General features: G+C 42.9%; 3 protein-coding genes across 4 annotated transcripts in view; 1 reads left to right on the forward strand and 2 right to left on the reverse strand.

The window, feature by feature from the left end:
* Window positions 1-559: 559 nt before the first annotated feature.
* On the reverse strand, window positions 560-4,556 carry LOC139546976 (growth/differentiation factor 8-like). Its single transcript, XM_071355981.1, has 3 exons — window positions 4,055-4,556; window positions 3,244-3,611; window positions 560-2,048 (listed from the first exon to the last, which is right to left on the reverse strand). The coding sequence occupies exons 1-3, from the start codon at window positions 4,425-4,427 to the stop codon at window positions 1,668-1,670; spliced, it is 1,122 nt and encodes a 373-aa protein (XP_071212082.1). The 5' UTR covers window positions 4,428-4,556; the 3' UTR covers window positions 560-1,667.
* A 1,425-nt stretch (window positions 4,557-5,981) lies between these two features.
* Window positions 5,982-11,063, forward strand: LOC139546977 (small membrane A-kinase anchor protein-like). Its single transcript, XM_071355982.1, has 2 exons — window positions 5,982-6,575; window positions 7,920-11,063. The coding sequence occupies exon 2, from the start codon at window positions 8,118-8,120 to the stop codon at window positions 8,385-8,387; it is 270 nt and encodes an 89-aa protein (XP_071212083.1). The 5' UTR covers window positions 5,982-6,575; window positions 7,920-8,117; the 3' UTR covers window positions 8,388-11,063.
* Window positions 11,064-17,136: 6,073 nt separating this feature from the next.
* The window catches only part of hibch (3-hydroxyisobutyryl-CoA hydrolase), a 55,502-nt gene continuing 46,565 nt past the window's right edge, over window positions 17,137-26,073 (reverse strand). Inside the window, exons 11-14 of one of the 2 annotated variants that reach the window (XM_071355983.1) lie at window positions 20,789-20,870; window positions 19,191-19,313; window positions 18,930-18,963; window positions 17,137-18,741 (exon numbers count right to left, since the gene is read on the reverse strand). In XM_071355983.1, coding sequence (XP_071212084.1) covers window positions 18,626-18,741; window positions 18,930-18,963; window positions 19,191-19,313; window positions 20,789-20,870 — 355 coding nt within the window. In that variant the 3' untranslated portion in view covers window positions 17,137-18,625. The remainder of the gene's footprint in view (window positions 18,742-18,929; window positions 18,964-19,190; window positions 19,314-20,788; window positions 20,871-26,073) is intronic. The other variant, XM_071355984.1, reaches the window with a different exon arrangement.

Raw genomic sequence — 26,073 nt, forward strand, 5'->3', positions numbered from 1 at the left:
GGGACCATGGATGGGATGGTTTTGGGGCTTGTGCTCTTTGACTAAATTGTCTGTGTAGTGGATGAGAAACTTGCCGGTAGCATGTTGGCCAGAGCGTATCGGTGATGTCTCCATCCATGAGATCTAAAGCCAATTGTCACTCCTGGAATGACAGACCTGTCTCTTGTTCTGATGGCTAAGACAGTTGGCTATAAGTTGTGCTGTGCAGAACATTGTAAGTTCGAGCCCTATTTGGGGCAGAAAATAATGAACTATGTTGCCGTCTATAATGTACCATGTTTATTGTATGTGAATTGGAAGCGTATGGATAAATTAGTCTTCATGTATTTATCACGAGAACCTTCATCTTATGATTAGATTTACTTGACTGAGGCTTGTGACCAAATGCACATGAACAGGAATGTTATAAATGACCTCTATATGATTCCACATGTCACTTGTGTCAGTCAGAACACATTGCTGAAAGACACCATTGTTTAGAATGCATTCACACCCCTAGTATTCCTTGTGCATTGAAACACCATTACCAAGCTATTGTATGAAATAACTGAACTTAACATATAAGCAAGCACCTTTATTTGTTTAACAGGTATACAGTCGCTATTGTAAAGTTTTCTTGCTAGTTTGGGGTCTTATACATTTACTAACAGTGGTTTAGAAAGGCAACTGCTAATGGAAACAATGGCATATACAATACAAATTAGCAAACGTATCAAAATCAGTTTTTACAACTTTTGTAGCAACCAATTCTTTCTATTGGTTTGCCATAGTGCAAACTGTGTTATTTGTAAGACAGAGTTTAAACGTGGTTTTAACATTCAAAATATATTTCTCTGTCTTAAACACATCTCAATGTGTAGACTGCATTCATTGTGCTTCCGGTTCAAGTCCTCCTGTCCAGTATTGTTGATTTACAATAAGAATAATTCAAGTGAGTAGGGCAGTACAGGCAGTTGAATGGTGGTAAAGCTATGATTAAAAGTTGAATAAGAATGCACTGTTGCTGTGTGTGTACATGGTGTTTATGGCATTATGCATGAAGGCCAGTTCAGACTGAGTCCTCAGCTATAGTTTTCCAAGCCCTTTCAAAAGTCCTTGAGGATTCCCGGTTTCACTCTCAAACATTGCTTATATGATTATCACACCGATAGTTAAGCGTACGCTGTAAAAACTTGGGGGGGGGGGGTTAATCTATGTGTGTCAGACCTGGGTTTAAAAATGATTTGTTTTATTTCCAATACATAAGCTGCACTTGATTGAGCTTGCCTGGTTCAATGGAACCAATGGATTATTCCCCAAAGTGCAAACCCCACCCTTCTCCATTAAACGTTAAAGTATTTGAAGAAAAAAAACAAATACTATTTGAACCTAGGTCTGGTGTGTGTCCATGTCAAGTCCAACAGGCATTCTGTTCCTACATCCTTGTGACTTTAGGCCATTGTGGCGCGAACATGTGATTGGAGGAGAAGAAAATTAAAATGAAAACTAACGAGACATGTCCGTGGTTGAAGCCTGCTCAGCGAATGGACAGGCTTTTCTTTAGCCGCTATTGTGGCTCTATTGCACTGTGTTCTGCAGAAAGCACTGGTAGTGACGGATGGATCTGTCCCAAAGTCCAGGGTGGAGACCCTGGCTAAGCCCCTCCCCTTCCCCAGCAGAACTCTCGCTCACGAGCAGCCGCAGCGGTCCACCACCATGGAGGGGATCTTGCCGTAGATTATCTGCTCTTTGCGGTTGAAGTAGAGCATGTTGATGGGGGACATCTTGGTGGGGGTGCAGCAGGGCCCGGCGGTGCCCCGGGGGTTAGCCTTGTTCACCAGGTGGGTGTGGGGGTACTTCTGCAGGTGCATGTACTCGCACTCACCAGAGCAGTAGTTGGCCTTGTAGCGCTTGGGGGCAATAATCCAGTCCCAGCCAAAGTCTTCAAAGTCCACCGTGAGGGGGTACCGGCAGCAGCGGGACTCGGGGGAGTTCTCATCACAGTCCGGGCCCGAATCTCTCCTGGAGCGCTTCGGGCCCTCCGAAATCTTCACCTCCATGAAGGGTTGCTGTGAGGGCACAATACAGAAACATGACACATTGGGAAACATATTGGAGTTTGTTACTCCAATCTAATATTGCTGATCCTTTACATCAAGGTTTCAAACTTGGGTGTTGTGATACTTTGTGCCACTGAAATGATTGCGTTTTTAAACACTACTTAAATGCTTGGTTTGGAAAAAAGTATTCTAATTGCACCAGAAGAGAGAGAGAGAGTGTGTGTGTGTGTGTGTGTGTGTGTGTGTGTGTGTGTGTGTGTGTGTGTGTGTGTGTGTGTGTGTGTGTGTGTGTGTGTGTGTGTGTGTGTGTGTGTGTGTGTGTGTGTGTGTGTGTGTGTGTGTGTTATACATGTGTGCATGTGTTTAACTATACTTGTGGGGTCCAGAAGTCCCCACAAGAATAGTAAATAAACAAATATTTGACCAACTGGGGACATTTTGTTGGTTCCCACAAGGTCAAATGCTATTTGTAGGGGGTTTAGGGTTAACATTAGAATTAATGTTAGGGTTAGAATTAGGGTTAGGGGCTAGGGTTAGTTTTAGGGTTAGGAGCTAGGTTTAGGGTTATGCTTAAGGTTTGGTTTTCAGGTTAAGGTCAGGGTTAGGCTTAAGGTTAGGGTTAGGTTTAAGGTTAGGGAAAATAGGATTTTTAATGGGACTGAATTGTGTCCCCACACGGTTAGTTGTAGAAGACTGTGTGTGTGTGTGTGTGTGTGTGTGTGATAACAGAGGCTGTAGGCAATTACTCTGATTAGCACAGTCACACAGAAGACTTCTGGAAGTTCTGGCCATGTGACCAATGTGAATTTTTATGTAATCAGGTGATAGGACATGAGATTATTGGTGGCAAGGGCAAATATTCTGTCACAGATGAACTCCTTAAATTAGGTATGTGTGTTTATATTAAAGCTTCTAAGATATTTTTAAATATGACCACATGAGAGCAAATCCACAGAGTGCCAAAACCCCTCTGATCAGCAGGTATCGATAAACAACTGGTATTTGAAGATCCGGTTCTAAATTAGTCTGTTTACACAATTTGACACAAACATGAATTTACCCTCTCTTTCCAATGGTGTTAAATGTTGATATCGCATTATTATGCATTAATAAATTGGTTATGGATTACTTCCCATAGATCCCACGAGGATAAACTACAAACATATTTGTAAATTGCTTCGATGGGAGATAAATCTAAACTCACCAATCCTTCTCCGGCTTCAGTTGAGGTAACGGCCAGATCATTTCCCTTTGCGTCCAACGCATTAATCTCGATCCCCCAATTCGTGTCCGGTTGCCGCAGCCACACCGACAACACTTGTTTCACGTCGATACTCTGCCAAGAGCTGACTCCTGCATTCACGTCGATCTTTAGAGACCGGATCTGTATGTTCCTGCCCCCGTCCGTGACAGGGATCAGGCGGGAGATTTGCAGGAACACGGTGGTGACTTCGTCAGCTGGCTGAAGGTGCACCCATAGCTGTGCCCGAACTATGCGGTTCGCCTGAATCTTCGAATTGAAGGAGAAAAAGCAACACTTGGGTTTCCCATCGATTTGGACGATGGATTCGGCTGAAGGAGAGAAGTTAGAACTTGAATTATAATATGCAAATGTCTGATCTATTTTCTCAATTAAACTACATTTCTAAAAGAAATTAAATGACACTCAGCAATGTGTCATCTCCAGGGTATCCTCCAATATAGCCTATATAGTTTTAGAACCGCCGCACTCAACACCAGAGCCACTAGCACCTTGTAAGATGGAACTCGGCTCGTACGTAAAGTAATATATTTGTTTCAAGTCAACATGAAAGGACAGATAAACGAATCATTAATAATTCCTACAAAGTGTCAACCTATTTCCAACATAGTGGTGCAAGTAGCCTAATACGGGATCAGACATGAAGGTGCGCTCTGTGCCCCATGCGTAAAAAACGGCCGAGCTCTGGTGCCTTTTCAAAGTTATTATATTGAGACATATAGTGTTGCATTGAATAATAGCATATACAACTTACGTTCAGTGGCCATTGTCATGATCGTTTCTGTGGTGGCATGTTCATCATCTTCTTCCATAACTCCATCCTTATTGTCATCTCCAAGTACATCATACTGGTCAAGAAGTTTCTGCAAAGGTGGTGCCTTAGGCAAGAGCTGCTTGACAACATCTCGGCTAATATTGGGCGCGTGCTTGAGTCGCAGTTTGCTAAGAATTTGTGACTTGATGGCGTGTAATCTCATGTTTTTGATCTGCTGTCGGATCTCGCATGTTGAGCACTGCTCACCGTCATCCGTGGCCGGGGATTGGTGGTGCGCCGTTTGATCACCAAGACCCAATGGACCGAAAGCAACCATAAAACTCAGATAAATTAGAACCTGCATCAGATGCATTATCTAAGGTGCGGAGTTTGCTATAAAAAAATAAATCCCAAAGTGAATATGTATTTGCGTGAAGGCGGACTACAGAGTTGCCTGTGTTTAAAAGCAGGCTCTACACTGATAGGTGGCATACTTTAATTCGTCAGCCCTTTTTATACTGCAACTTTGGCCTCTCTTTTGTGTCGTCAAAATCGATGATTGGTTGGGCTGGCAACAATGAATTCAACGGACAGACATGGACTGTATTTTTCTGTCAAACCTTAAAAGAGGTATGGCAAGGTTCGGAATAGTTTTGAGACAACTACACTATCAATCAAAGTCAAGACGGTTCTGCAAATGGTCAAATAAAATGACCGATGCGGTTATATTGATTAATTGCATTAAATCCGCAGCCTGTCACCATAGGAACGCCACTGAGAAAAAGCGTTTATTCCGCTCTTCCCATCAACGCGACAGGGTTCAAATGAATCGGTGTTATGACTTCCCTTCATTACCATCAGTTAGTTATATGACCAGTTTGCCTAACTCTCTAAATCTGTTTCTCTCGAAAATGTAAGGTCTATTAATTTACAACTATGACCGGAACCACTCTTTAGCCTATATTGATATAGGCTACATGGAGTAGACCTACTTCTTTCTAAACTTGTTTCCAAATGCTAAATTATTTTATCAATAGGCTATAGGATAGATACTATTGCATTGAACATTTATGGCGAAATGGGCTCTTCTGTAGGCCTACGATAGTGTATTAAACTATAGGCTACTGGATATTGTTGTAGTGAGGTGTTTGCGCTTACTATTTACGAGAGCTTTTTAGTCCAGACATTTAGTGCCATCGTGCGGTTTATCAACAACAGTTGCAAAATTCCGCACAAGTTATGAGATATTACTTTCCTTCACAAATAAACAGTAACATATGGATTCTAATTTAGATCAACGCAACCGACATTTAGAAGATGTGTATGGCTCACAAGAGTCAATCAAATTGCCCACGTTATGCACATTTTACGCAGCAATATGAATGGCATGGCACTATGTTAGGTCAATGAATGGTTTAATTATAGCCTATTATCGTTATCGAATTTGAGACTGGAACCCTTATGTGAAAGAAAATATACCATACTGTATTTACAAAAACATAAACGAATTTAACTAATGTACATTATACCGTTTTACGCACACTCGTCCAATGAGTTTTACAGTTTTACGAATTCGTCATATATATATATTTTTAAATGACACCAATTGGTTTTGAACATATCCGATAATTCATAACTGAAAATCTGAAAGTGCGACTGCAGTGGCTATTGGGAAAGCTCGCTAATATACCTCGTGCCATAATGATCCAGACCTCTCGGCAGACGCATTAGTAGCCTTAGAAAACTTTGATACAAGGAAGCTAAACGTGGGTACACTTCCGTCAAAGGCAAGAGACAGGAATATAATCTATAGATAGATAGCATTATAGAAACAACCGACTATATTCCTTACTTTAAACATTTCAATAGTCACTGAGGAGTGACGCATGGAGCCACCATGCGCCACAAGAGGGTGATGTTCTACAAGTAACAGTAGCCTGTGTGAACGCGCACAATTTATCTCCACAACCCGTTCTGCAGTTTACTAACTGCTGTTAAATACATATAAAAAAAATATGTCCTACAACTGCCTTCAGAACGTTGAGTCAAACAGGCAACACTTTCAACGATGATTTATGTAAAATCTCCAGTAGAACAATGGCAAGAAGAAGGTATAGTCCTCCATGTCCGACTATTCCAGGATTTGAGAGTTTAATTAAATCGATGTTTGTATTTAGTGGGATTACTGCACAATGTGGTATGGTGGAACATTGAATGCCCAGTTTGGTAACTTCGTGGACATTTCGTGCTGAGAGAGATACCTGACCAATGTGTTCGCTGCCTTCCAAGTTTCATGTTCAAACCTTGGACGCATATTCGGCGGTTTGAGAAGGAGACGGAGTAGACTCAGTCCGAGAGGCGGCACGTTTGGTGATTTCGGTTCACAAATCGTGTGGATGTATGAGACTTCTTTATTGAAACGTGTCGTTCAAGAGAAAACTATGTGTTTTCCTACTGGATGAATTTGATATTCATGGACGGAAACACATCCAGTCCTACTTTTCCAAGAGTCTTCTTGAAGGTAGGCTACCTATCCCACGCTTCAGCAATATTCTATTTACCTATTTTTCCGGTAACTGTGTATGAAATGGACTAGACGCTACCTCTAAACATATGGTATATTGAACAGAAATACGCTCATGTAGGAATTCTCAGAAGCCTATTTCCAACGCTTGACAACCATTTCGCCCTTCCTCCACCCGGGCTAGTATTTCTCCTGGACCTTTTATGTTCACATTTGAATAGTGACATTCTTCCATATATGCCTTTATTAATTCAACAAAGGTGGGTTATAGTTAAAGGTGGGTGGGGGGGTTTCAAGGGTCGCTTCCCATGATATCAGGGCTAGAGTGACATGCTTGAGATATATGTAACCGACAATATCCTATTTTCCCACAATGTGAAATGATGTGTATATGTAACAAAAATCTGGTTGACGTTTGATGGCTCAGCACTGTAGTTATATCTAACAGTAGCCTCTGTCAAAAAGCACAAGCTACAATGGCATCATTTTGCAGCTTCAGTAACAAGCTCCTATGTGAGAGATGAACAGGATGATATAATAGTGTGCTGCTCTGTCTAGTATAAATAATCACACGCCCGCCGCTGTGAGTCTGGATCAGGCAGGGACTGAGGCAACACACACCAGGACAGATGGAGACTACACCAAATAACATCAGTGCTTTGTGCTGTTCAACCTAGAGTCACATGGTCTATTTATGAAGACTGAAAAGACTGAGGATACAAACAACAAGGTCATGGGTAATACATACAAATGATGTTCAAAATAACTACTGTAAGCCCAAATAGCAGCTGTCATAGACTCACCTTTTCCCCAAAGGTCACTACAACTGCTTAGTCTAGGCTTTGTGTGCTAGTAGATACAGGTGACTGCCATGGAAACACTTAAGTCAATTAGGGATACAAAGTGCATTGAAAGCAAGTGCTGCCACACAGGTGTGGTTCCTGAGTTAATTAAGACATTCACATCCCATAATGCTTAGGGTCATGTATACCAATTCTAGGCAGGCCATTATTTTGGCTACTGTGGTTATGCCCCCATAGGATGACAATGTCCCCATCCACAGGGCACGAGTGGTCACTGAATGGTTTGATGAGCATAAAATCTATGTTAGCCAAGGTGCATTAAAGCCACCACGAGTCAGAGCAACTTTATGTTAGTGTTTTCCTTTATTTTGGCAGTTACCTGTAGCTACTGCTGCTGTGTGGTAACAGGGGTAATGATGCTAAGTCACGGTCTAAATAGTAGGCCTCTCAATTCTTTCCTCTGCCATTTGGTCATTTTAGGCAGATTCTGATGGAAAATAAATCACTGAAATCCTTTCCCTCTTCTCTCTCCCTACAGCACAGGGGAAGATATAAGTAGGGCAGCATAAGAGCATGGCTGACTGTCTGGACTATTTCAGCGCAGCTCAGTTCAGACAAGAATCGGCTTCCTAGCCGTCGCTTCTTAACCAGGGGCCAAGCCCCCCTCCGACACATTCCTCCTTCACCACCTTCTCTCTCCCCTCCTCTCTGAGATCAATGCTCCATTATTTATATAATGGGATGCGTCAAATCCAAGAAGAGCGATCCGATCCAGTACGCCAACTCGGGGAAGACGGACGGCAATCCTGGGAAGTGGCAGGGCGAGAACGCGCTGTTGGTACACTATGAGACGGGGTCCGCGGACGACTCTGCCCGGGTGGACCCCATTCTGCTGGAGTATGCACAGAGGCTGTCGGAGGAGATAGTGGCCCGGGCCGTGCAGCAGTGGTTGGAGGTGGACAGCCGCTACATTGACATCCCCTACATTGAGTGTGATGTGCCATGAGGGGGAGAGGGGGGGCGGCATCGGCCAACTGGAGAGGCATTGCCAGAGAGTGCTATTTCTGTTATGTGATTCACCTTGAACCTCTGGGGGAAAAAGGACTACTGGATGCCCAACAGACAGACAGACAAGACAGACATCACTCTCATTCAGGTTGAAACACTACACTACGAAGATCTACTAGCTGATGCAAGATGTTGATGCCATTCTATGGTCCAACGCCATTTTTCTGTTTATTTCATACTTGGACAAAGACCTTGGTTAATCCTCTCATTTTCAATCCAGACCATGTGCTTGTCTCCATCGTTAGCTAGATGATGAGAGTTCCGAGCTGGTGTGTGTGATATCTTTGTGTTGGGAGCGGATAAAGCAGAAGAGTATCATTGAATCCTGCTTTGAAAATGACCGGTTCTGCCTTTCGGTGAATATCTATCGTTTCCGCTTGACGCATGCCATCCTGCGGCCAAATAGCAGGTCCGATGTAGGAAGTTATTCATTAGCATCTCAAATGGCCAATGTTTTTCACTTGAGATTTTTTGCTGGAGTCAGCAGGTACATGCCTCCCTCTCCATCTGTCTGCCCAGACATAAGCTCCCAGTTCAGGGTTCTTGGATAATGGCATCCCAGGGGGCCTGTGGTCGACCAACAAAGGAGAGCTCATTATTCATCCTGCCCACCTACCCATTAAGCATGTCCGATGTTCGACGACGAGCTGCAGCAACCAAGGAGCTGACAACGGTCACTTTGACGAAATGATGCTCTACGAACATGGCCGTGGGAAGATGTTTTGGGTTGGAGGTGCTGATGAGTATTTTTCTCCACTCATACAGGAGTAATAAAGGCAAAGTTCAAAGTTCTCGATTTATCAGGGGGTGCTGCAGCACCCTTAGCACCCCTACTTCCTGCGGCTATGTTTAGGAATGTTTTACAGAGGTTCAGCATCCTCCCATTCTATGAATTTGAATGCCATTGACAATAGGACATCCCTGAGGGCTGGCTAAGTCCCCCATGCCTTGAGGAAATCAGGACACTAGGATGGATTGACACACTTTTACTGGGACTTGGCTTTTGTACACAAAACGAGTTCTGGGTTCACAAATACATTTTGCTTTTGCCAAAATGTCTTGGGCCAAGCACCCTGGTTTTAAACATACTGTATTCTACATAATGAGGAACTACTGCCATCCGCCCCATAGAATTTACAGCACAAATATGCAACTCTCAAAGGCCATGGTGTTTTTATTGAGAGCAAATGGCTTCTTAAAATAGTATGATGCTATTTTAACAGGCCATAGACACACATACGCATAATGGAGAGTTGAGTTGTTTGGAAAAGGAGAACAACTGTGAAAGTCCTTAATGAATGGTAATACAAGCACAATACGTTTTATGGCCTTTCTTATGGCGTTTATAAGATAGGTCATATCAGTGGGTTTTAGTCAGTCATGGCAGGTCAGTTCCTACCATACCACAACTGATGTTCAAGAAGCTGGCGGATTAGTCAAGGCTGGGCAACATGTACATTTCACAGAGCATTAAATCAGGGTGCTATTGTGTATACACCACAAAGAACAAGTAGACATTATTTCACTGGAAAAGGAGGTTTGACGTGTGTATCTCGAGTAAGATTCGGCTGCTAAGCCATTAGGTATGCTCAGTAAAGAAAATGGTAGTGGTGTGCTTCAAATGCTACACCCGAAAATCCGTTACAGTTAAAAGCAACAAATGTATTACGACATTTGCACTAATCTGGTTTGAAAGATGAATCTCTTGAACCCATTCAATTATGTAAACAAATTGAAAAGCTTAGCGGTGACAATTTTCTTTCCCATACTGTATTCCTAAATCTAAGAACTGGACGGTGGAGAGTTTAGACCTGGGGTGTCAAACTCATTCCATGGAGGGCCGAGTGTCTGCTGGTTGTAGTTTTTTTCCCTTTCAGTTAAGACCCAGACAACCAGGTGACGGGAGTTCTTTACTAATTAGTGAAATGAATTCATCAATCAAGTACAAGGGAGGAGCGAAAACCTGCAGGGAATGAGTTTGACACGTGGCTTAGAAACAGAACACTGTTATCACTGCTTCAGCTAATGTTTTACACAATTTACAGGTAACGCTGCAAAAAACATCATGAATTTAAAAGAAATCCTTTAAGCTTGATTTTCACTCGGATCAATTGGTTGATACAAGTTATGTTCTACTATGCAGGAGACAGCTAGCAATGCATGCCATATATCAAGCCCTCATCATCGTAATAAAACTGTGATAGCCTTCTATGGTAGAGGCGTTATCTCTGCCTTTGAAGCTATGTCGAACACAGATTTCAAATGCTTTGTACAATACGGTCAATGTTGCAGTTCACAATGCTTACAGCTTGAAAGAAACACAAGGTATACCAACGCATGTACAAACTAGTTGGACCTGGATTCCTTCCTTCTAAATATTTCAATATCGGGAACAGTAACATCTTGTAACATCAGTCTTCCAGTCAAGCCTTTAGTTTGACTGGGGAAAAAGTATGTTGGGAGATCCTAATGCTTCTTTTTCCCCAGCATCTAAGGTCTCATCTATATTTATATCATATACATTTAACCTGCAGCACTGTACAGGTCTGTAAATAAATCAATGACAAATGTGACGACAATAAAGCTGAAATCTATGCCTTCTACCATTATTAAAGTGACTTCATCTCTTTTTTGAGAAAGGGCATTGGCGAAGGGGGGGGGGGGTCATTTCTGGGTAACAATTTAAGCACCTTACTGTAATAGATTTCCATAAAAATGACATTTCTCAAGCACCATGCATCCCACTGTTGGCTTGCCTCTGAAGCTAAGCAAAGTCTGTCCTTGGATGGGAGACCAGATGCTGCTGGAAATGGCGTAGGAGGGCCAGTAGGAGGTACTCTTTCCTCTGGTGTAAGGAGATCCCAATGCCCCAGGGCAGTGATAGGGGACATTGCCCTGTGTAGGGTGCCGTCTTTTGGATGAGAGTTATCGTAAGAGTAGGTGTGTTAACCCCGGTGTCCTTGCTGAATTTCCAATCTGGCCCTCATACCATCATCGCCTACTAATCATCCCCAGCTTCCTATTGGCTCATTCTTTCCCAATCATCCCCCGTGTAACAATTCTCCAGGTCGTTGCTGTAAATGAGCATGTGTTCAGTCAACTTACCTGATAAAATAAAAGCGAGAATGTTACTAGGACTGTCTGGGAGTGGTCTGAGTGGGGAGGGGAAACTGATAACTAGCTGTTATGGGCAGAGAGGTTTGGACCAATTTATTAACCAATTTACCGCATGGTGATGTCACCATGGAAAGCCGAAACTCCCACCCATGCAAATCTGCTGATTTAGAAGGTCCTGTGTAGATTATATTTTCAACTAGCAACTATCAGGAAATAACACTGATGAAAAAAGAATCACACTTTTACAACATTAGCTTCATTAGCTGTTGTACAATATGATATAAAACACAGGAAAACCTCATTTTGATTGCACTGTGCCTTTAATATATTATACAGTGCCTTCAGAAAGTATTCACCACACCCCTTGACTTTTTCAACATTTTTGTGTTACAGCTTGAATTTAAAATTGATTAAATTGAGATTTTGTGTTACTGGCCTACACACAGTACCCCATAATATCAAAGTGGAATCATGTTTAGCTAAATTAACGAAAATGTCTTGTCAATAAGTATTCAACCCCTTTGTTATGGCAAACCTAAATACGTTTAGGAGTAAAAATGTGCTGAACAAGTTCCATAATAAGTTGCGTATACTCACTGTGTGCAATAATAGTGTTTAACATGATTTTTGAATGACTACCTCATCTCTGTACCCCACACATACAGATAATTGTAAGGTCTCTCAGTCGAGCAGTGAATTTCAAACACAGATTCAACCACAAAGACCAGGGAGGTTTAAAAAAAAAAAAAACTGACTTTAAATATCCCTTTGAGCAAGTTATTAATTACACTTTGGATGGTGTATCAATACACCCAGTCACTACAAAGATCCAGACGTCCTTAATTGAGTTGCCGGAGAGGAAGAAAACCACTCAGGGATTTCACCATGAGGCCAATGGTGACTGATACACCCAGTCACTACAAAGATACAGACGTCCTTAATTCAGTTGCCGGAGAGGAAGGAAACCACTCAGGGATTTCACAATGAGGCCAATGGTGACTTTAAAACAGTTAGAGTTTAATGGCTGTGATAGGAAAAAACTGAGGAAGGATCAACAACACTATAGTTACTGCACAATACAAACCTAATTGACAGAGTGAAAAGAAGGAAGCGTGTACAGAATACAAATATTCCATAACATGCATCATGTTTGCAACAAGGCACTATAGTAAAACTGCAAAAAATGTGGCAAAGCAATTAACTTTTTTGTCCTGAATACAAAGTGTTATGTTTGGGGCAAATCCAATACAACACATTACTGAGTACCACTCTCCATATATTCAAGCATAGTGGTAGCTGCATCATGTTATGGTTATGCTTGTAATCAATAAGGACTGGGGAGGTTTTCAGGATAAAACAGAAACGGAATGGATCTAAGCACAGGCAAAATCCTAGAGGAAAACCTGGTTCAGTCTGTGTTCCGCCAGACAGTGGGAGATGAATTCACCTTTCAGCAGGACAATAACCTAAAACCTGGAGTTGCTTACCAAGAAGACAGTTAATGAGGGGCTAAGTTACAGTTTTGACTTAAATCTGCTAAAAAATATATGGCAAGACTTGAAAATTTGACAGAGTTAGAATTTTTTTGAAAATAATGGGCAAATATTGTACAATACATGTGTGCAAAGCTCTTAGAGACTTACCCAGAAAGACTCACAGCTGTAATCGCCGCCAATGCTAATTCTAACATGTATTGACTCAGGGTTGAGAATACTTATGCAAATTAGATATTTCTGTATTTCATTTTCCAAAAAAAATCAAAAATGTCTAAACACAATTTCACTGTCATTATGGGGTATTATGTGTAGATGGGTGAGAGAAACAATTATATTTAATCCAATCAATTCATCCCGACTACTTCCGAAATGGTCGGGAAGTTCTGATCACAATCAGTTATTTTAATCGTCTACACCTTTTTAAAGATGTGGGCACAATCAGAATGTGGACAAGATCAGGACACAGGATGCCAGCTAGCACCCTGTATAAATGGGGCCATTGATCCTGAGCATCAGGATATATCCAATAATGATCCTAACCCTTACCCTAGTCTCGTTTTATCAGATCTCTACACTGAGGAGGCAGTGGGAGGAGCTATAGGAGGATGGGCTCATTCCATTACAAATGAGCTCGTCCTCTTTTAGCTTCTCCCACCAGCCTACTCTGCAACACTGTATTCGCATTTGAGAATGGCTTGACACACTTAGGACGGCTGGAATCAAGGCTACCTTTACACCAACTTCAATTTCCATATAGCTATTGGCTAACCTTAACCTTTGGATCTGCTGTCTGAATATCCACTACTTACGGTTTAAACTGAGATTTCATCATGTGGTCAACCCTTGCCTATCCAGATCCAACAGCTCCCTCTGTACCTGTATTATGTCCCTGTAACATTTATTTAATCATTAGATTAGCTGATAGACGGTCAGGTCCAGGAGATGTCTAAATTACTTAATGGAATTAATGGATCACGCCAACTAGCTTTGATATTGTGGCTCAGAAGCTTTAGGACAGGGTTCGTCAACTAGGTTTGGCCTCGGGACAAATTTTTCCTGAGCTAATAGTCGGCAAGCCAGAACATAATTAACATATAATATTAGCACAATTAATAGGCTTACACTACCAATTGAAAAGAACAACATTAACACGTTGGATTAGTACATAATTAATTCAGTGACAATAACAATAATTTAGATCTGATTAAGCTCATAAAATCACCAATGTCTCTATTAAATTATTATTTTTAGTCCATTTCTCTGTGCGTTGATTGGTGGGGAAAAACAGGTCTACTGTACATAGCCTAATGTAGTCCACTACTTTTTTTTATGTCAACATTTTTAACCTCATTGAGCATTCTGCGCTGGACAGCCACTCTAGCAACAGTGCTGAACTTTATCCATTTACTATTTGTTTTACCATGGACTGATGAACATCAAGGCTTTTAGAGATACTTTTGTAACCTTTTCCAGCTTTATGCAAGTCAACAATTCTTAATATTAGGTATTCTGAGATCACATCAGGCAATGCTTCTTGTGAATAGCAAACTCACATTTCGTGAGTGTTTTTTTATAGGGCAAGGCATCTCTAACCAACATCTCCAATCTCGTCACAATGATTGTACTCCAGGTTAGCTGACTCCTGACCCCAATTAGCATTTGGAGAAGTCACTAGCCTAGAGGTTCACAAACTTTTTCCAACCTACACTGTGAATGTTTAAATTATGTATTCAATATAGACAAGAAAAATACAATGTGTTATTAGTTTAAGCACACGGTCTATTGTTGTGACTTAAATGAAGACCAGATCAAATTTGATGACCCATTTACACATAAATCCAGGTAATTCCAAAGGGTTCACATACTTTTTCTTGCCACTGTATGTCTGTTATTTTCTTGGAAATAACTTCAAAGAAGAGCTACTGGCACTGATTCCCCTCGACGGACACACCACCAGGGACATCCCATTCACAAAGCTGGAAGAATTGTTTACGCAGCATGGCCTGTCATTTCGAAAAACAGTCAACTTTGTGTTCACTGATGGGGCTCCTGCTATGGTGGTCAGACACAGGGGCCTGGTCAGCAGGTTGAAGGAAATCGCCCCAAAAATGAATGGCTTGCATTGTCTCATCCATCAGAGTGTGCTGTGTGCCAGACTAAATGCTGAGCTAAAATATGTGATGGATAAAGTCATACGCATAATCAACTTTATCAGGGGGACATCAAGCACCTAACACTGTCTTTTCCACAAGCTTGTGACAGAATCTAACTTTATTTGCCACATGCGCCTAATACAAGTGGAGACTTTACCGTGAAATGCTTACTTACAAGCCTTTAACCAACAGTGCAGTTCAAGAAGAAGAAAATATTTACCAAGTAGACTAAAATAAAAAGTAATTATAAAAAGTAACACAATAAGAATAACGAGGCTATATACAGAGGGCATCGGTACCGAGTCAGTGTGCGGGGTACAGGCTAGTTGAGGTAATCTGTACATGTAGGTGGGGGCGAAGTGACTATGCATCTCCTGCTTTACAACGACGTGTGCTGGCTGAGTAAAGGAAAATCTCTAGAACAATTCTGTGAGCTGCATGACCAGGTTGTGGATTTTCTCAGAAAAAGCTAAATGAGGGCCGTGACCACCTTCGTATTCTGGAAATTAAAGGAATCCCTCTCTAATGTTGCTTTTTTTTGGCTGACATATTCTGTCACTTAAACGGGTTAAATCTGCAATTACAAGGAAGAGGGACAACAGCCGTGGACATGGTGGAAAAACTTGAGGCCTTTACTAGGAAGCTCGACAACTTCTCCACCAGATGAATTACAACAGCATGCTCAAAGATATCATTGCGTTTGTATGTATGTGTATCCTTTCACAGTTCGCCCAGGTGGAGTATTCTCCTCCCTTGCTAAGAAAACGATACCCTCGCTGGATGAGGCCGCAATCCAAACTGAGTTGATTGAATTCCAGACGTCGAGACAAATCGGATGCGCTCGGAGTGCCGAGTCCTTGTGTGTGTTTTGGGTAGCATGCTCAGAAGAAAACAGTAAGTAACTTAGTACTTAATAGTCATATAGGCTACTAACATTATTGTGATTATTATTATTGTTAGTGCTTATCCATGGCTATTTTAGGTCTCATGCTGACAGTATTTTCTAGGCCCACCCATTGGGGAGCCAGGCCCAGCCAATCAGAAAGTGTTTTTCCCCACAAACGGGCTTAATTACAGACAGAAATACTCATCATCCAGCTCTCCCCCCTTTGATGATCCCACGGGTGAAGTAGCCGGATGTGGAGGTCCTGGGCTGGATTGGTTACAAGTGGTCGGTGGGTGAGGCCGGTTGGATGCATTGCCAAATTCTCTAAAACGATTAAATTCTCTGGAAACAGCTCCGGTGAACATTCCTGTTAATACTTTTTTTGGGTACTTTTTACACCTTTTTCGTGATATCCAAATTGGTAGTTACAGTCTTCTCCCATCGCTTCAACTCCCATACGGACTCGGGAGAGGCGAAGGTCGAGAGCCATGCGTTCTCCGAAAAAACGTATAGCTGGTGACCGAAGTCAGTGTGCATGCGCCCGGCCCGCCACAAGGAGTCACTAGAGCACGATGGGACAAGGACATCTTGGCCGGCCAAACCCTCCCCTAACCCGGATGACGCTGGGCCAATTGTGCGCCGCCTCATGGGTCTCCCGGTCGTGGCCGGCTGCGACACAGCCTGGGATCGAACACTGGTCTGTAGTGACGCCTCTAGCACCTCGATGCAGTGCCTTAGACCGCTGCGCCACTTGGGAGGCCCTTCCGTTGGACATTCCTGCAGTCAGCATGCCAATTGCATGTTCCCTCAAAACTTGAGACACCTGTGGCATTGTGTTGCATGACAAAAGCGCACATTTTAGAGTGGCCTTTTATTGTCCACGGCACAAGGTGCATCTGTGTAATGATCAGCTTCTTGATATGCCACACCTGTCAGGTAGATGGATTATCTTGACAAAGGACACAATGCTCACTAACATGGATGTAAACAAATTTGTACACAACATTTTAGAGAAATAAGCTTTTTGTGCACATGGAACATTTGTGATCTTTTATTTCAGCTCACGAAACATAGGACCAGCATTTTACGTTTATATTTTTGTTCAGTGTAGTTACATAGGCAGGCACAACGTAATTATGCTTTTATTAACGATGACTTAAAACAATTAAATCAAATGACAATTTTTACAATCAGGTTTTCATACACATCTTTATAGACATATTTCGTATACAAGAGATTTTTACAGCTATTAGTTGGGAAATTGTATCCATTGAATTGGACACTGAAGAGCGCACAATGAATTGAGAACTTCTGGCCTTTGCCATATAGTAATGCAATGAAAAATGCAACGCCGAGTGATCACTCCAGCTACATGACAAAGCTAAAAGGCATTAAGAATGACACCTGGCTGGTGACTTTTGAAGGGCAAATCCTAAACCATAAAAGCTTATCTCTGAAGCCAAGATAATTACTGAGCCTGTGTTCTCCAGGAGAGTGTTCATTGTTTACTTAGCAAACTTTGTGGTGGGTCTTTTAGCTACTGACCTAATTTCGCTCTGGGAGCCTGTAAGAGATCTTAACTGTGTGCTGAGGGTTTGAGAGCTGCAAATGGGATTTCATATAATCAATGATTTGAGCTGGGTAGAGAAACGCAAAAGGCCAGATTCAGTCGAAGACACTGCAGAAAAATGACTAAGCACTGCAAAATCCCCCCTTTCATAAAAATCCAAATTAGGTAGAAATTAGTCTGTACATTTTAACATGGTGATTTCCCAGTCCAGGCTTCCAGCAATGTGTATTTGATTGAATCCCTAGGAAATGTATTGGAGAGACAGACTGACTGAAAGACAGTCATAAACAGGACATTATGACACTCAACAAGGGCCATAACAACCACCTGACAGTACTCTCCCAAGTTATATGACACTTCAAACAGGACAGAACCTCTTCCTTACCCAGCTACTCACCGAAACAAACATTTGTTTCTTGGCACCAACTGTACCGAGGAATATTGGTCTTTGCAAATAATACTGCACATCAGCACAGCGGAGATACTGTACATATTGTCTGACTCAATGTCTATATAACTGGTCTGGTATCCATCCAACTTTAGCCTTTTAGCCTGATGCTAGCTTTTGAGAAATCATACTTGAAGAGTCCATTCAATTTGTATAAAAATGCATTGCAAAATGGGCGCAGCACTGGGGTGTGATCTTGCCAAAGTCCTGCTGTTGTGATAGGCCACAGTGACTGGCGTACCATGTCTGATGGCTGTGACCGACTACTCTAGAGTAGCTTCCTTTCTTTGTCTCCTCTCCAACTGTATGACCACTGATGGGTGAAAGTGGTGGCTTATTTCAACGATAAAGCTCTCAGTGAGAACATGGATTCTGATGAGTGGCCATGAAGGAAAGGATACAAGGGAAGGAAACAAATTTAGGCAACTAGGAAGCTTCCTATGAGAAGGCCTCACGAGCGGGAAGTGGTGTCCCTTGGCCCCTTGTTCTATTCTATGGAGGTGTCCTTACAGCTTGAGGTCATGGTCCCCCAGAGACGAGAAGCAGTCCTCCACACTCTGTTCGGAGACCTCCTTCAGTGTGGATGGACTCCACTTGGGGCTGTGGTCCTTGTCAACCAGCACTAGGCACACAAAGCAAAAAAACGAATTGCATACTGACAGAAACGTCCTAATAACACAGAAATTCAAAAGGGACGTGGAGCAGTTTTTGCCAATTAGTACTCAATATCATTGTACAGAAATAAGAGGTCAATCTGTAAAATCTCAAAAGGGATTTATTTATGTGTTTTGCAAGAGTCAAACACCTTACCTGCCCTCACACCCTCGTAGAAGTCACTGCCCTTCTGCAAAACAACAAGAATCAAAAATCCTGACACACATACATGCTTTAAACTAATAATACCAGGAGACGGGTACATAGCTGTTGAGGGTCTATCCTATTCAAAATCCAGTAAATTAGTCAATTGCATTACCTTCAGATGGAAAAACGTTTAAGCTGTAAGATAAAGTAAATCAAATGTGACGGGGAAGAGGAGGTAGTATTAAAGGCCTGGGGCCTTTCGGTACGTACCACCATACAGGCCTGACTGAGTCTGTACTCCATCACCAGAACCTCCTGCAAACTCATGGTGCGTCCCGCCTGAAGCTGCTTGAAGGTTATCTTCAGCGATGTGGGAGACATCTTGGCGAGGGTCTGTGAAATTCACAAATACAAAAAAAAAAAAAATCTTAGCTGTAGCCCAGGTGATTATTAGCCAGCAGAACCTAATGTTCAATACACTAGCAATTCTTTCATGTGATATTGTGAGTAGCCTATATCATCACCCACAATTACTGCCATTGCATTGATTAGTGTAACTCTCGTACCATAATTGGCAGTGACGAAATAAGGGCATTTCAGGTTTTCCCTCCAAAGCCTGCATAGATACTTGAACAATTTCTCTCTTATTAGTGCCCTTGAACCAACAGGGAAACATTTGTGCTTATGGACAGGACTACACCAATTGCTGCACTTTCCACTCAGCAGTTACAACATCCAGCTTCATAAGAAGAGTTGCTTCATTATCATCGCTCTCTTTCAAGAAGAGCGGGCCCATTTCCTGTTTTACATAACCAGTGTCTTCCTCCCAACTCATACACCAGCTGGATTCAGGCATGTTTACGATCAAGCACATCCCATCTCATTAACGACACCATCTGTGATAAAAACGTGTGTAGACACTCTGCGCATTATGAGGCAATCGTATCAGTTTTCTCCACACTGAATCTGCACTTATGATCACACGGCAACAGGGATGGCAACACCGCACAACGTCATTCCAGGCAACATGGAAATGCGTCGCAATCCTTGTGCACATCTCTCTCACATGGCATCCAGGTTTACAGAGCATTAGCTTCCAATCAAACAAGGACAGCTTGGCTTTTGGCACTATTAAAAGGAGGTATTTATCATTCAGGATAAGGTTGTGCCACGGCAAGTGTTTGCCCAACACGGGACTTTGGACAGTTGGGAGAGATCGGGCATTTCTGACCCAATGTCACACTGCCGATGGGACTGTTCGGTTAAGTGATCATCCTTATTAAGGGTGTTTTTTTTTAGAGCCTTTCATTGAGCCACTGTGATAAGCTTAACCATATTAAGGGCTTACAGAGTGGCAATTACTACTGTTAGCAGAGCCCTGAATGCTGAACTAACGGCCTTATGTTCTCATACTCTCAGATGACGTCAGACTGGCTGGGTTTCATTCACATTGAGAAGATGAGAGGAAGTCATTTAGGAAAGGGAGATCCCTAGTCAGTCGTACAACTCAATGCCTTTAACTGAAATGCGTCTTCCGCATTTAACCCAACCCCTCTGAATCAGAGAGGTGTGGGGGGCTGCCTTAAATCGACATCCACGTCTTCGGCGCACAGGGAACAGGGGGTTAACTGCCTTGCTCAGGGACACAACGACAGATCGGGGATTCGATCCAGCAACCTTTCGGTTACTGGCCCAACGCTCTAAATTTAGAACCTAGTCCAAAGACATTTCTACATAGCGACAGATTTAGTTCCTCTATAGCCCCTCTCTCTGCTAGCCAAAGCTCCTACCTTACCTCCAGTTAGCGTATGTGTGGGAGATGGGGATGGAGGTCGCGGTGAGTCTAACTAGCTTGAGGCTGGACCCACCTCAGCTTGTTTCTGGGCGAATGGAGAGCCGTCTGTCTTTAGGTTGTGTACAATCCCCTCCACGCTGTTGGACTGGAATAACCTAAGGGCCGCAGGAATACAGGGATGAGACATGGTCAGTTGAAGTACATATGGCTGAATACACACATGCACACCCAGATAGACGCACACACAAGCACACACAATGCAGCACTCACTCATTTGGTGTTGTGAGGGGCTGCACATGGAATTCACAGCCCTACCCCTCTATCTACAGCTCCCAAATGCCCTTTCCCTAACTTCACTCACTCCACCATCTGAACTCATCACCTAGTGCCGTGTTTGTGACTCCAGTCCTCGAGTATCCCCAACCATCATATAAGATGGCGCTGCAGTGGATAGCAGCAGTCTTACAGGCTCCTGACCAATTCTGCTATTTTGTGTGTTCTTTTACGCTGATCTAAACTTTTTTGTACATAATGTCTCCGCCATAATTTCCTATAACCGAAAACAGATTATCAACACGGGGGCCCGTCGGAGGTGGTGTGTGTAGTCCCCTCCTGTACACGACGGTGGTAGGACTGACGACGATGAGGCAGCCTATAAGGAGGTCAGAGACCTTGCAGTGTGGTGCCAGGACAACAACCTCTCCCTCAACGTCAGCAAGACAAAGGAGCTGATCGTGGACTACAGGAAACGGAGGGATGAGCACGCCCCCATCCACGTCGATGGTGCTGTAGTGCAGTGAGTCGAAAGCTTCAAGTTCCTGGGTGTCCGCATCACTAAGGAACTAACATGGTCCACACACAGCCACACAGGTTGTGTAGAGGGAATGACAGCATCCCTCAGGAGGCTGAACAGATTTGGCATGGGCCCTCAGATCCTCAAAACGTTGTATTTATTATATTTGTTTTTTTTTTACCTTTATTTAACTAGGCAAGTCAGTTAACACATTCTTATTCGCAATGACGGCCTACACCGGCCGAACCCGGACGACGCTGGGCCAATTGTGCACCGCCCTATGGGACTCCCAATCACGGCCGGTTGTGATACAGCCTGGATTCTAACCAGGGTGTCTGTAGTGACACTTCAAGCACTGAGATGCAGTGCCTTAGACCGCTGCGCCACTCGGGAGCCCAAGTCGAGTTCTACAGCTGCACCATTGAGAGCATCTTGACTGTCTGCATCCAGGATCTCTATACCAGGTGGTGTCAGAAGAAGTCCCCCAAAATTGTCAAAGACTCCAGCAAACCAAGCTGGACTGTACTCTATGCTACCACACAGCAAGCAGTACCAGTGAACCTGGAACCAACAGGACCCTGGCCTGAACAGCTTCTATCCACAAGCCATAAGACTGCTAAACAAGACTGCTAAATAGCTAATCAAATGGCTACACGGATTACCTGCATTGACCCTTTTCTGCTCTAACACTTGCACACATACTGGACTGTACCCAAACACACACACACACACACACACACACACACACACACACACACACACACACACACACTGCTGCTACTGTCGATTATCTATCCTGTTACCTAGTCACTTTACCCCTACCTACACTATATATACAAAAGTATATGGACACCCCTTGAAATTAGTGGATTCGGCCATTTCAGCAACACCCGTTGCTGACAGGTGTATAAAATCAAGCACACAGCCATGCAATCTCCATCGACAAACATTGGCAGTATAACGGCTTTACTGAAGAGCTCAGTGACTTTCAACGTGGCACTGTCATAGGATGCCACCTTTCCAACAAGTCAGTTTGTCAATTGTCTGCCCCGCTAGAGCTTCCCCGGTCAACTGTTAGTGCTGAAATTGTGAAGTGGAAAAGTCTAGGAGCAAGAACGGCTCAGCCAGGAAGTAAAAATCGTCTGTCCTCGGTTGCAACACTCATTACCGGGTTCCAAACGGCCTCTGGAAGCAACGTCGTTACAAACCCTTTTTGTCGGGAGCTTGATGAAATGGGTTTCCATGGCTGAGCACCCGCACACAAGCCTAAGATCACCATGCGCAATGCCAAGCATCGGCTGGAGTGGTGTAAAGCTCTCCGCCATTGAACTCTGGAGCAACAGTTCTCTGGAGTGATGAATCACGTTTCACCATCTGGCAGTCCGACAGACGAATATGGGTTTGGCGGATGCCAGGAGAACGCTACCTGCCTCAATGCATAGCGCCAACTGTAAAGTTTGGTGGAACAGGAATAAGGGTCTGGGGCTGTTTTTCATGGTTTGTGCTAGGCCCCTTCGTTCCAGTGAAGGGAAATCTTAACGCTACAGCATACAATGATATTCTAGACGATTCTGTGCTTCCAACTTTGTGGAAACAGTTTGGGGAAGGCCCTTTTCTGTTTCAGCATGACAATGCCCCCATGCACAAAGCAAGGTCCATACAGAAATGTGACTGACTGGATCAAACCGGTCTTATGTAGCAACATTTGAAATTGTGTTTTTTTTAAATGTTTTACATTGGATAAAAGTAGAGACTCAGAGCTACAAAAGGCATATCATACACTACAGTTGAGGAACAATGGGAAAGTAATTTTGCTTTGAAATTTGATAAACTTGTAAACCTACTTTTGAGAAAATGGCCTTTGAATGTTTTGGTACCACTACTGGAGAGCCCTCCTGCACCCATTCAGCATCGTTCACACCCTCTTAAGCTTTAGCCCCACCCATCTCTTTAAGGGTTGATCTGAGCGTTCTGTACTAACAGCAGCAGTCAAGCACCCAAGCTAACATGCTAGCTACTTCCAGACACAAATGAGAGAATAGCTCACTGAACATTACTTGCCCTAGCAGAGCTGGTTAGGCTGTTTTCATGTTTTCCAGAGCGTTAGGGACTGCAACTGTACTGTCAGATTGTCCATTCGTAAATTCAGAGCGTTTCGCTCTCGGAGCGTGCAGAGCGCTCTGGCCGATGAGTAGGGTTGATCCGAACGGTCTGACCTCACAACGGCAGTCAAGCACCCAAGCTAACTGGCTAACATTGGCTAGCTTGCTAGCTACTTCCAGACACAATGAGAGAACACCCCACTCTGACCATTTGACTCACCCTACCAGAGCTGGTTAGGCTGTTTTCATGTTATCCAGATCATTGGTGACTAACTGTACTGCTGGCAACAATTTAATTACACTTTTTTTGATGACGTTTACTGACACCGATTATATTTAACGGGTGTTGAGCGTTCGTAAATGTATCAGTTATTCTGTGGTCTGGTACACTCAGACGAGAGTGCTCTGAAATTTGAGTAGATTGCCAGACTGAAATTACGAACGCACCCAAAATGGTTACTTGCATAGTGGAGTCTTTTGTTAAGACATGTAGCTAGCTAGCTAGGTAAATAATGAACCAGAATCCCAACTCATTACGTTACTATCCTGCATGAATCTGCAGTTAGCTAACCAACCAGGTTCAATGTTAGCTAGCTAACATTAGGCTTTAGCTAGCCAAGCAAATGGCTCCGAGATATGAATAATAAGATCATACACGTAACATTAGCTATCTAGCTAGGTAAACAATGAATCATAATCCCAACTCATTACGTTACTACCCTGCATGAATCTGCAGGCAGCTAACCAACCAGGTTCTATGTTAGCTAGCTAACATTAGGCTATAGCTAGCCAAGTAAATGGCTCTGAGATACATATAAAAAGATCATACACGTAACGTTAGCTAGCGAGCCAGCCAGCTAAAGTTAGCTAGCTAGCTAACAGTACACTAACTTGAAATGAAACCACTTTGTCAAAATTAGAAATGTGTAATATCTGAAAATGTACCCGTATACATTATTCATGGATGGACGCGTCTCCTGTCGGATGCCATGTTTGCCTCCCATCTACTTAGCGATCATACTCGAATTCCACTGATTTCAAAATTCGGTCCTCCAGAAAGTGGAGAGAAACACTTCTGCAGTTTTACTACAGAATAAAAAATAATAATGTAAACCCGCATTAGACAGGATTACCTACACATACTGACCAGCTCAAATGGACAGAAGCTTGTTATACGGCAGACGAATCCAAACTCATCTCTCGGCATGTCCAGCCCACTCATTATCGCAGCTAATCATGGCTAGTGGGAAGGTTGCAGACTTTTTCTGTGGCTAAACCAACTAGGCTTGTAATTTAACAATTGTATTCGTATTTACAGATGGCATACAAGTTTGTTATTAAGGCACATGAAAGTTCACATGTTTGAGAAGGCACTTCTGCAAAAAAAATCATTTTGATAAAAAATAAAAAAGTTCACCTGCAAACGGCTCTCCTGTGAGGTAGTGACCCGCGACATACGCCTAGTTTCCTGAAACGGGTCACAAATGGTTTATCGAGATTGGTGCGGAAGAACTTGACTGGACAGCACAGAGCCCTGACCTCAACCCTATCAAACACCTTTGGGATGAATTATAACGCTGACTGCGAGCCAAGCCTAAATCGGCCAACATCAGTACCCGACATCACTAATAATCGTGGCTGAATGGAAGCAAGTCCCCGCAGCAATGTTCCAGCATCTAGTTTAATGCCAATGATTTTGTAATGAGACGTTCGACGAGCAGGTGTCCACATACTTTTGGTCATGTAGTGTACATGTACATGGCTACCTCAATTACCTCGTATCCCTGCACATAGACTCAGTACTGGTACTACTTGTATATAGCCATGTTATTTTACTTGTTTTTGTTATTCACTGTGTATTTATTCCTCGTGTCACTACTTATATTTTATCTTCAACTCTGCATTGTTGGAAAAGGACCTGTATGTAATAATTTCACTGTTAGTCCACGCCTGTTGTTTACAAAGCTTGTGACAAATACAATTTGATAGATTTTTGTTGTTGCCCTTGACAAACTCACCTGATTAGATGACAAGTTTGTAATAATATTTGGAAGATAAATACACAACGCAGGGGATGAGAGGACTAGGATAAACGATCAATGGGATACTTGTTATTTGACCATTGGCCAAGTTGTCCTGCAAGGACTTCTGATTTGTTAAACCCAGGCTATGGTGGGGGGGGGGTTATAAGTGACATCCTGTCCTTTGTTCTGTGGAGAAAAAACTGAAGGACAGGGAAGACCGAACGTCTAATTTTCAGCATAGCACCTATGATTTGTCCTGCTCAAATAAATCTATTTTCTCCCCCTGATTTGCTTTGGGGTCTGTGTTATTAAAGAATAACCTCAATTGCTAACAAGTTAAATCAGGTGTGTGTTGTCCAGGGCTATAACTAAAAGGTTTGCTGTTGGGGGTACTCGAGGACTAAAGTTGGGAAAACACTAACCTAGCGTATGTCGGGCA

Source organism: Salvelinus alpinus, chromosome 20 (genome assembly GCF_045679555.1).
Source record: "Salvelinus alpinus chromosome 20, SLU_Salpinus.1, whole genome shotgun sequence".
NCBI lineage: Eukaryota > Metazoa > Chordata > Actinopteri > Salmoniformes > Salmonidae > Salvelinus > Salvelinus alpinus.

Bases quoted from the DNA above. Each gene is read 5' to 3' on its own strand.
- LOC139546976 (XM_071355981.1), bottom strand. From the start codon at position 4,427: ATGCATCTGATGCAGGTTCTAATTTATCTGAGTTTTATGGTTGCTTTC. The intron at 3,612-4,054 runs GTAAGTTGTATA...TCTCTCCTTCAG, and splicing joins CATGACAATGGCCACTGAAC to CCGAATCCATCGTCCAAATC. The intron at 2,049-3,243 runs GTGAGTTTAGAT...GTGCCCTCACAG, and splicing joins CTGAAGCCGGAGAAGGATTG to CAACCCTTCATGGAGGTGAA.
- LOC139546977 (XM_071355982.1), top strand. From the start codon at position 8,118: ATGGGATGCGTCAAATCCAAGAAGAGCGATCCGATCCAGTACGCCAAC.